Below are 12,037 nucleotides of genomic sequence, written 5' to 3'. Positions count from 1 at the left end.
ATCTAGTGATTGACTCATCCTTTTTTCAATATTGCCATTTTTGTATTTTTTAGAAAAGTTTAACTCACTAATGGGTAAGATCATCTGTAGACGGAACATATGAGATTTCATGATGATGGTACCGTTTCTTTGCACGCATGCCCTTCGAATAGCACCTTCCAATGCAATGTTGAACAGCAAATTCGATAGCCCGTCAACTCGCTTCAAACCATCGAACGTCACAAACAAGTCTGATGTCTTACCCGATATCCTGACGCTTGATTTTGAACCAGCACGGATAGCACGTATCAGCCTAATCAGTTTTGTTGGAAAACCATGTTCAAGCATAATCTGCCACAGCTCATTTCGTTTAACTGAATCGTACGCCCCCTTGAAGTTTGTAAACAAATGGTGAGTCTGCAAGTTGAATTCCCGGAATTTATCGAGGATCTGTCGCAAGGTGAACATTTGGTCCGTCTCTTTGGACGCGTCCCTCGCGAAAACCGCACTGGCATTCGCCAACAAAGGTTTTCTGCAACGGCCTCAGTCTGAGAAACAGGATGCGGAAGAGAATTTTGTATGCAGAATTGAGGAGAGTAATACCTCGGTAATTGCTGCATTCAAGTCGATGGTCCTTTTTGTAAATAGGGCATACGAGACCTTCCAACCAGTTTGAAGATAGTTCCTCTTCAGTCCATACCTTTAGTATAACCTGATGCATTGCACAATACAGCCGTCCGCTCCCGACTTGTAAAAGTTCGGCGGGGATGCCGGCCTTCAGCAGTAGTACCCAACACTTCTCGCGCTGTAGTACTGATCGCATCGAGGATGTGCCTCCACTCTTCACTGTTAGTTCAGGTTCTCCCCAAATTGTTTACCGATGCGCTCATCAGCCTTCCGAGAGTACTCTGCAGCAACTCCTTCCGCTGATAACCGCCGAGTGTTCAGGCGTATCTTCTTCGTTGGTTTCGATTTGAATACGTTGGACAGCCGGGCACGGCTCTTGCTTACTACGAGATAGTGGTCCGAGTCGACGTTTGGTCCCCGGAAGGATCGCACATCAGCGACATCAGAAAAGTGCCGGCCTTCAGCCAGAACGTGGTCAATCTGAGAGTAGGCCTTTCCATTAGGGTGTTTCGAGGTGTGCTTCCGAATGTTCCATCGTACAAAATGGGTACTACAGATAACCATTTCTTTGGCTGCAGCGAAGCTTATTAGCCATTGTCTTTTGTGTAGGATGGAGGCTTTCTCTACCAATAACGGGACGAAAGAACTCTTCACGTTCGACCTGTGCATTTGTATCCCCGATGTCTATCTTTATGTCATGTATTGGGTACTCTCTATATGTCCTGTAGAGAGGATCATAGAACTCCTCTTTTATGTCACCGGGTTTGTCGTTCGTCGGTGTGTACACATTTATCAGGCTGTAGTTAAAGAATTTGCCCTTAATCCTCAACACGCATAGACGGTCATTGATGGGCCTCCACCTAATGACACACTTCATTTGTTTTCCATACGAATCCGATTCCATGCTCTGCTTTATTGCCGCGACTGTAGTAGACTTGATACTTGAATGTCGTCCCCGCAATAGGATCCATTGCGCGGAATTCGCGTTCTTCCGTCCTCGGCCATCGCACTTCTTAGATGGCTACAACCTCGACCTTCATCTTCTGCAGCTTTTTTGCCAGGATAATCGCGCGTGCCGGTTCAAGTAGAGTCCTGACATTCCAAGTACCAAGTTTCCAGTAATCATTGTCTTTTTTCTTTTGCCAGGGTCGTATAGATTATTCCGTTACTTTGAGTTTTCAGTAAAAAACATACAAATGTAAATGCCGTACAAAACCTTACAAATATAGGGTATTCGACAACATGCCTAACAGAGGGTGCTAGTGTACAAGCAAAATGTGGACGGTGGTTTTTAATGGATTTTCTTCTATCTGTCATGTCAGTTCGTCGTAGTATATCCATAACATTTGTCTTAAATCAGTCCTATTCAAATCTTTTTGCCTTTTCTTTAATTACCAGTCACAATCGTTGTTGAAAAGCATTACAGCTGGCACGCACGATAACCTGAAGCATTTCATACTAAATCTTTTCCAAACGTTGCATGAAAGTCCCAAGTAACACACAAAACAAGTTAGAAAATAATCTTCATGCAAAGTAGTCGGTTAAGAGTACTATAAACGTACTTTGAAACATGTGTCGTTATTATTAAGGTTTTGAGATGTTTTGTGATAACATGAATTTATTTGACAGCTCATATCAAATGAATAATGTTTGAATTACTAAATTTAAACTACATTACATTACTAAATTTAAACTACTGAAAGAACAAGTTGCGGCTTATACTATAATAACGTTTTAAAATGGTATGAAATAACCTGATACATACTTCCTTCAATTGTTGTTTTATTAGACTTCAATTTTTTGCGCTTTTCTGGTAATAGAGCAGTTCTGATGTATGTAATGTTATACTATTCTCTAACAAGCTGTGTTGCTTGGGGTATCCATGGTCAATCCTTTGGTGCTCCCTAGTTTGCCTAGCATAGAAGTCAAGAGGATTCAAATCAGGCGAACAGGCAGGCCACTCTTTCGAAACAATAAAATCCGGAAAATTGTCCTCACACCAAGCCACTATGGTCGAAAAAGCAAAAATTCCAGACAAAAATCAATATCTCGAAAACCATTGGCCGTACATATTTCATGTATTCAGAAGATTTTGTTTGGAAAAAAAGATCTTTTGGTATAATTAGTCATTAGGGTGGTCCACTTTTACTCGTTATAAAAATTTTAACTTTTTAGTCTTGTGATATAGAGCAATACTTTCTACTACAAAGTTGTAAATTATTTATTTTTCAGAAACTTTGCTGAAGAAACCAAAGTTGTATCTCATCTGTGTATCGCTATACAACGGTTTTTATAGATTAAGTCAGGGTAAATCTTGAAAAAGCAGTTTTTACTTGGTAATTTTGAACCTTGTTCTCCCATAAACCCAGATGAAAGAGGAAGAGCAGCAATGATTTTGGTAGAGTGCACTAAAATTTTGTGAAGCGTAGCTGGCATGGGATACCAACTATATAATTCGACATACAGCGTAAATGTTTCGTCGCACAGTTGATCAAAATCTTGCAGGTTGACCGTGTCCAAGCTGTTTACTATTAGTAAAACTGCAGCTAGGTATTTCACTAACTGCTCATTGAGGCCAAGTGCCAACGCAAGTTTTTTAGGATTAGATAAAAGCTTACGACACAAGGCTCCGGTTGTTGACGAACCAGCTCCTCCTTGCTTAGGAACATCGACGTGTGCGTTGAACTCACGTAGTAGCATGGCCTGTACTTCAGCTTTCCTCTGTTTAAAGTAGAGTTTATCATCGGGTTTTCTTATCTGCCATATGCGAATTCCCACTCTGTATGATATGTGCAGCAAACAATTAAAGATGTTGATTGTCGCGTGCAAAGGCTGGCAACCAAACCGAAGTGCCTCATCTGGTGTAGCAAAATCTTTTCTATTCAATTTATTGAACTGATTTGCCTTTGAGTGACAAATCGGACACGATTGGGAAGATTTTGTATCTGTTAGTACATTCAAAACCTTCAAATAATCAGAAATTTATAAGTAGAATTAAAATTCCTTTGTTATTCATATTCAATACCTTCCCGTCAATCATCGTTTGGTAGAATTTGCATTCGACTTTAATTATTTTATCTTTGCTTGCAAACTCAAATGCACTTAACTTCTTAATTTGACACTGCAGATCATTGTCGATTTCTCTGACATATTCTGGACGTTCTTTTGCATACTCGAGCATCAGCGGTCTCACTGATCGCACTGATTGTGGTGAATCGTTTTCCCAGAGAAGCTTTCCACATTTACTCTTCAATTGAAGAGGAGTCATTGTAACCGTAAATAATGAATGGTCATCTACCATTGCACCTGCTTCGTCAGCTTGGTTATAACTTGACTGGCCTGTGGTTCCGTCCATTCCGTAAGCAAATATCATGGTAGCTATAAAAAATAATATGTAAGCTGTCGAAAAAATGCACACCATGCGTACCTTCATCTGCTTCTTCAATCAATGAGTGACTATCCACAATTCTGCCAATCGTGTGCTTAGCCAGAGAACTTATAGTTGTTGACGCTTTTGTTGAAGATATTACTATCTTCTCCGGAGGGCATTCAGCCTTCGCCTTCATAACCTGAATGATATTACTAGTTTTAGAAAATTTAACAATTACCCAATTACCTATTTAAAATACCAAGTACCTGATCGTAGCTTGGAAAAATATAAACGTTTCTTTCTTGTGTATCTTTTCTTAATCTCATATAAGAAGCTTTACTTAAGGACTCATTTAATAGTAAACCCAAGGCTTCGCCTGGTGAAAATGGCTTTGGAATTTTCGCTTCGAGGCATTCCAAAATGTTTTCAAGATTTTTGGAATTCATAATTTTTTTGATTATTTTGTATAGACAAGTATTTCCATTTTGCTTTGCTGCCTTGCAGACTGATTCTAGCAGAATAAGCTCACAGTTGCTTACTTCTGCGGCTTGATGACGAGAGATTTTACGCATTCTCTCAGCACTCAACTCGGACAAACGTTTTTTAGGACGACCTATTGATACAAAAAAAATCGAGCTGCATTTTGTAGACAGCATAAAATAAAATTAATTTTTGTACCTCGATGAGACTTGTTTAATGGGGATGCGGTATCAATCGATGAAGCAGTCGGGACATCATAATCATTGTATATATTTTCAAAAATTTCTCCAGAAATTTGTAATGGCGCGTTGAAATACTCTTCATTATACTTAAAAACTTGTGTTGTGCTTCGTTTATATTTCAGATAATTCTTTTTGAAAAACATGCATGTATCCCTTACAATTGAACAAATTTTTTCTCTCGATTCCACCGGCATGTCCTTCTTTACGACACCGTATGTTTTGAAAACTTCATCACATACTTTTTGGATTTTTTCGGCGGAGCTTCCTTGCGTATTTTTCCACAAAGAAAACAATTCGCGTTTGTCCATTCCTTTAAAAGTACCCCCTAATATTATTTTTTAATAAGGTTTTAAAGCATCGTTTTCTAACTCACCAGCGATATTTCTGGACATTTTCTTTCTTGAAGTTCTACTGCAGATGTTACGGCAATTCACTTTAATTCACCTTTCACTACACGCGGAAAATACTGATTCTAGCGGAAATACACGCGTTAATCGTATAGATTCTTTCTTTTTTGATTTGACATGTATGAGAAAACAAATTATGTACATAATAGTTGCTAGGTGATGTTTGTGGCATTGCATAAGAAATACGTGGGTGATCTACACGTAAAACAAAAGTACGGAACAGTTGAGTTGTATGTAAAAATACTCACTTTTCAAGTGCGTTTCCTACAGAACAGGAGAAGTCTGGAAAAATGTCATTACATGAATTTTGTAGTTCCAGATACGTACTTTTAGACCGTGAATTCCGTTTTCGAAAATATGTGCCAACGGAAGTGTGAGACGTCGTGGAAAACTATGATATTTTGAATCGAAAACCTCTATATCTTCTGTAGGAACGTAAACTGCGAACAACCTCAGCTTGACGAAGCTGTCTAGTTTCACGCCGCTACTACACGAAAACTTGATGAACCAACCTACACACTTATAACTACAATCGAATTGTATCACTTATTCTTATCACACACTATCAATAAAATCACTTTCAATTTGTTACTCGCCTGGTTGACACCATTTTCCGAACGCTCCGTCCGTCGCGATTTTTCGATCAAATTTTTCTCGAGACCAACAGTAAAGTTGGCAATCGTCCCCCCAAAAGCTGGTCCTTCGAGCCGGATGGGACCCCGGTTACCTTTCGTGTGAATATCCGTCGGACAATTCGGTCATAGTGAGTTATTTGTTCGCTCTAAGCGAAACTCGCGTCTCAGTGCCTTTCCCGCGTGTTGAAGAACAGTTTAAGCACCATTTTGTTTCTGGGACAATGGATAAGCTTCTCAGATCCCGAAAATCCCATGCACCGCGAATTGAGCGCATTACAAAGGTGCTAGAGAAGCTTGAGGATGCCGATAGCGCTGATCTGGAAGACGTCGCAGCGGAATTGGATAACCTCAACAGTGTCTGGTCATCGTATCTTGCAATTCATCAAAGGATCCTCAACACCGTCGACACCGATGCTGCTTACGACGAGGCTATGAGTCATCAGATAGCCTTTGAGGAGGAGTACATGTCGCTGAAAAAGGGGTTAGTGAAATTGCAGAGACGAGTGGGTGTGTTACCCACCGAACACGAGGATACACTTTATCAACAAAATGGCGGCAATACAAGCTTCATCGAAATCTTCGTGCAACAGCAAGCGCAGCTTCTACGAGCTTTATCAGGAAATGCAGCGGCCACATCATCTCCGGACATCCCAGCATCTCCTACAGTGCACCCTGAATTCACCCCGCTGCCGGATCTCAGGCTTCCAAGAATGGACCTCCCCATCTTCAGTGGGAATTATCTAGAATGGCAGTCGTTTTATGATCTCTTTTGTGGCTCAGTTCATCAAAATCCGTCGCTGCGCCCGAGTCAGAAACTTTACTTTCTCAAGACTCATCTGGCAGGTGAAGCCGCTACGCTTGTATCCCACTTGAACGTCGAGGATGCAAATTATCTGCCGGCCCTACAAAAGCTAGAAAGCCGCTACAACAAGCCCCGCGAAATTGCAAACTTACACATCACACGTTTTTTGAGCCAACCTGCCTTGACATTATCGTCCCCGGCTGGGTTACGCTCCCTCCATGATGTGTCAGATGAAGTGATTCGGGCTTTAACTGCACTTCAACGTGAAGGACGCGATATCTGGCTGCTCCATATCATCTACGAAAAGCTCGACCAGCAAACAAAGGAATTGTGGTGCCAAAAAACAATGGATATGGACGAGCCCAACATCACCGTCGCCGCACTATTGAAATTTATAGACAATCGATGCGGTGCTCTACAATTATCTCAACCTGTTCGAAAACCTACTCGGGAACACAATGCATCGATCCCAGTTAAATCGCCATCGCCGCGATATCCGTATAGGTCAACGTCCTCTCTCGTAGCTACTGACATGCCACCGTCGGTATGTGGCATTTGTTCGAAGGCCGGTCATCAGCCATATCAGTGCGGTAAGTTTGTTCACGCTAGCCCAACTGACCGTTGTTCGATGATTTCCAGGCTCAAGCTATGCCAAAACTGCCTGAAGCATCACACCGGCGAGCCATGCAAGGCTGGATCATGCAGAAAGTGCAATCAAATGCATCATACACTTCTCCATCAAGCCTTCCAGTCATCTAATAGTTCGTCATCGTCGGCAGTTAATCGTACATTCCCGGCTGCATCTCAAGCACTTATCTCGTCCATCAACTTAGCCGACCATCTGGATGGGTCTAATGTGCTGTTACTGACAGCCACAGTCGATGTCTTCGATAAATACGGTCGTCGCCACGCAATCCGCGCGGTACTTGATTGTGCTTCGCACCTGAGTTTCATTAGAAAGGACCTCTGTGACCGTCTGGGTATAGAAAAATCACCAATCGATTTGGATTTCCAAGGAATATCTGCAACTAGCTCGCATGCCAACATGGGCACGTCGGTCACCGTGGCTTCAAGGTGCTCTAATTATCGTACAACAATTCCATGTGCAGTTTTGGACCGAATTTCGGCTGATCTTCCGCTGCGGCCAGTGGACATCAGTGACTGGCCAATTCCCGACTCGGTTTATTTGGCTGACCCGCAATTTCATCATCCTGGGAAAATTAGCCTTCTACTAGGATTGCAACCGTTTCTCGACTTGCTTGAGCCAGGACGTATAAATTTGGATACAGATGGTCGTTTCCCGATTCTGCAGAACACAAAACTTGGCTGGGTGGTTTCGGGCCGCTACGATGCCATCAATTCAACATCAACTTCCAGTGCGTGCTTAATTACTTCTCCGAACGAGACACTTTCTCATCAGCTGCAAAGGTTTTTCGAGATCGAGGAGTACATCAACCCGGAACCTCATTTCAGCGAAGAGGAGAGAAACTGCGAGACACACTTCGAGCAAAATACCGTTCGTGATCAGTCAGGCTGTTTCGAAGTTCGCCTTCCATTTCGTGAAAATCCTAGCTCCCTTGGTGCATCCCGTGACATTGTCGTAAAGCGACTCGGACACATAGAGCGAAAATTAAATAGATCGCCCTCGTTGAAAACTGAATATCACGCGTTTTTGCGAGAATACCTAAATGCCGGACATATGAGTTTGGCTGCAATCCCATCACCCAAAAGGGCAGTATACCTCCCACATCACTGCGTCCTGAAGGAGTCCAGCTCCACGACAAAGTGTCGTGTCGTGTTCGACGCTTCGTCAAAAACGACCAGCGGGAAATCTTTAAACGACGTTTTGATGACCGGACCGGTCATTCAAGATTCGTTAATAAATATTCTCCTGCGTTTTCGCATTCCGGCAATCGCTCTCACTGGGGATATCAGGCAGATGTATCGCATGGTGAAAATTTCTGCATCGGATCGAGACTATCAGCGGATACTATGGCGATGGAAGGAAGAGGATCCAATCGATGAATATACACTCAATACCGTCACTTACGGTACAAAGCCAGCGTCATACTTGGCTACAAAATGCGTCCAGCAATTGTTGAACCAAATTGCACACACAGATCCTGACACGTTCCAGAAAGCTTCGCTGGGAATTTACGTCGATGACGTTTTGACCGGTGCAGATTCCCCCGAAGAAGCACAACGATTGCGACAACGACTTTCCGAATTGTTTGCCACTGGGGGTTTTCATCTCCGCAAATGGGCATCGAACCACTCCTCAGCTTTAGAAGGTGTTCCTGAAGCCGACCTCGAAGTAAGGATCCCCATCGAGCTCCACGAAGACGACACTATAAAGGCCCTCGGAATCCACTGGCAGCCGTGCAGCGATGAGTTCCTGTTCTCTTATCAACCTTACAAGAGCTTTCAGCCCACAAAACGCATCATATTATCCGAAATCGCCAGCCTATTCGACCCTCTGGGCTTGCTGGCCCCCGTCATCGTCATGGCGAAACTGGTGATGCGAAAACTGTGGGAGCTGAAGGTGGACTGGGATGAAACTCCCCCGGGTGAGTTAATCAACGATTGGCTAACATTAGCACAGAATCTGTCGTCTCTCAATTCATTTCAGATCCCTAGACGCGTGATCGACTCACGAGCACCGGTGAGACTCTTCCTGCACGGCTACAGTGAAGCTTCCGAGAGGGCCATGGGCGCCTGCATCTACGTCCGCTCCATTGATGAAGCCGGCAACCGCTCTTCGCATCTACTTTGTGCCAAGTCGAAAATTGCGCCGATTGGTAACAACAGGTCTACGATTCCCCGGTTGGAGCTGCATGCAGCGGTCATACTAGCGAAACTTATCAACAATGTGTCTGCAGCTTTACAGATCCAGTTCCACGAGACACGTGCCTACAGTGATTCTCAGGTCGTACTGGCTTGGATAGCCGGTGGCGCCTCGAAATGGAAAACCTACGTGGCGAATCGCGTTGCGAATATTGCCACACTCTTGCCGTCGATCAACTGGTACCACGTGTGCACGCAGGATAACCCAGCAGACGTAATATCCCGAGGGGCCCTACCGGTTGCACTACAGAAAAACTCGCTTTGGTGGCATGGGCCAGATTGGCAGCACTCTTTACCTTCCGTCGAGCTCAGTACTACACAGAGCAGTCAAGTTAACCGGGAATGCAAGGCTACAGCAGTAGGCCTCCTTTCCGTCCATGAAAATCAATTTTTAGACGATATGCTGGCTCGTTATTATCCTAACAAGCAGATGCTTCTGCGAGTCACGGCTCGTCTTCTTCGATTCGCCTATCGTGGTCCCGAACGTTTGTCCGCTGCGGAGCTGGATAGAGCTCTAATTATATACGTTCGACACACGCAACATACTCACTTCCCGAATGAAATTCAGCGCTTAATGGAAGGTAGGTCGGTTGCAACTGGAAGTCCCATCTACCAACTGGATCCACAACTTGACTCGGACGGAGTCCTCAGGGTGGGCGGCAGACTTCGGTTGTCAAAGCTATGCTACAACACAAAGCATCAAATATTACTTCCACGACGCTCAGCTTTGACTTCATTAATTCTACACGACGAGCACATTAGTAATCTTCATTGCGGACCGCAAACGTTATTAGCAATCTCTCGCCGTCGGTTCTGGATTCCTTATGGAACGACTGCTGCCCGTAAAATCTGTCGGCAGTGCATTACTTGTACTCGTGTGAGACCCGCCCCGTTACGCCAACAAATGGGACAGCTTCCTGCAGATCGCTTAGAGCCGCAACCTGTGTTCTCAGTAGTGGGCATTGATTATGCCGGTCCAGTCAGCATAACTAATCGCAAATCAAGAGGAATCGCGTCGAGCAAGGGCTATATCGCTTTATTCGTTTGTTTTGTCACCAAAGCCGTAGCCCTGGAAGCGGTGTCTGATCTAACTACGCCAGCGTTTTTGGCTGCCTTCACAAGATTTTCAAGTCGGTATGGTTTACCAGCGCGTGTGTATAGCGACAACGCTACTAATTTTCGGGCTGCTGCGAAACTGCTGAAGGAGCTGAACGCACTTGTAAACTCAGCTGAATATAAAACGACGGTAGCGGATTTTTTTGCCGATCAAGGTGTGGAATGGAGCTTTATCCCCCCTCGCTCCCCTCATCATGGAGGCCTATGGGAGGCTGGAATAAAGGTGGCAAAGCAGCTTTTGTCGAAAATATCAGGCAACTACATATACACGTTCGAAGAGCTCTCTACGTTGCTTGCTCAAGTTGCAGCTTGTATGAACTCGCGGCCCATTGCACCGATCTCCAACGACCCTAGTGATCCGCAGCCATTAACTCCGGCTCACTTTCTTATTGGACGACCATTGACCACTGCGCCTGAAATTAACCAACTCGAACGCCGCATCAGTTCCATGACTCGGTGGCAATTTGTTCAACGGAAGGCACAAGAATTTCGCGAGCGCTGGCAGAAGGAATACGTTCGATCGCTCCAGTTATTTTCGAAATGGCAGAAGTCAACAGTCAACTTGAAACCTGGAGACTTTGTGCTTATTGTTGGTGAGAACGAAAAACCGAAGCAATGGCCACTATGACGAATTATGCTGACACACCCCGGCCAAGATGGATTGGTGAGGGTGGTGACCGTAAAAACTCGTCATGGAGTAACTCAAACGGACATTAGACGACTTAGGTTGATACCGATGGATGCGGATGAGTTTGTACCTTGGCGTTTAGTCAATGAAATTCCGGACCGGAATTTGGTGGGCGGCTTATGTAGGAACGTAAACTGCGAACAACCTCAGCTTGACGAAGCTGTCTAGTTTCACGCCGCTACTACACGAAAACTTGATGAACCAACCTACACACTTATAACTACAATCGAATTGTATCACTTATTCTTATCACACACTATCAATAAAATCACTTTCAATTTGTTACTCGCCTGGTTGACACCATTTTCCGAACGCTCCGTCCGTCGCGATTTTTCGATCAAATTTTTCTCGAGACCAACAGTAAAGTTGGCAATCGTCCCCCCATCTTCCTTCAGACAATAGATAGCAACTATCTAGAAGTTTCAAAAAATGCATCATTTTACGCCTTAAAAGTCATCTGAACACAGTTTCCAAATTGGTTTTCAAATAAAAAAGTTAGAGCAAAAAAACTGCTTTTTCAAGATTTACCCTGACTTAATCTATAAAAACCGTTGTATAGCGATACACAGATGAGATACAACTTTGGTTTCTTCAGCAAAGTTTCTGAAAAATAAATAATTTACAACTTTGTAGTAGAAAGTATTGCTCTATATCACAAGACTAAAAAGTTAAAAATTTTATAACGAGTAAAAGTGGACCACCCTAATGACTAATTATACCAAAAGATAGGTCTTTTTTTCCAAACAAAATCTTCTGAATACATGAAATATGTACGGCCAATGGTTTTCGAGATATTGATTTTTGTCTGGAATTTTTGCTTTTTCGACCATAGTGCAAGCCCGTGTAA

The 12,037-nt window shown here is 43.5% G+C and overlaps 1 protein-coding gene across 1 annotated transcript; it reads left to right on the top strand.

Annotated features, from left to right (window-relative positions):
* The first annotated feature begins 5,961 nt into the window (after positions 1–5,961).
* Positions 5,962–11,130, top strand: LOC128735581 (uncharacterized). Its single transcript, XM_053830063.1, has one exon. The coding sequence runs from the start codon at positions 5,962–5,964 to the stop codon at positions 11,128–11,130; it is 5,169 nt and encodes a 1,722-aa protein (XP_053686038.1).
* Positions 11,131–12,037: the final 907 nt, after the last annotated feature.

Source organism: Sabethes cyaneus, chromosome 2 (genome assembly GCF_943734655.1).
Source record: "Sabethes cyaneus chromosome 2, idSabCyanKW18_F2, whole genome shotgun sequence".
Lineage (NCBI taxonomy): Eukaryota > Metazoa > Arthropoda > Insecta > Diptera > Culicidae > Sabethes > Sabethes cyaneus.
The sequence above is the reverse complement of the archived record's forward strand: the minus strand, read 5'-3'. Positions and strand labels throughout refer to the sequence as shown.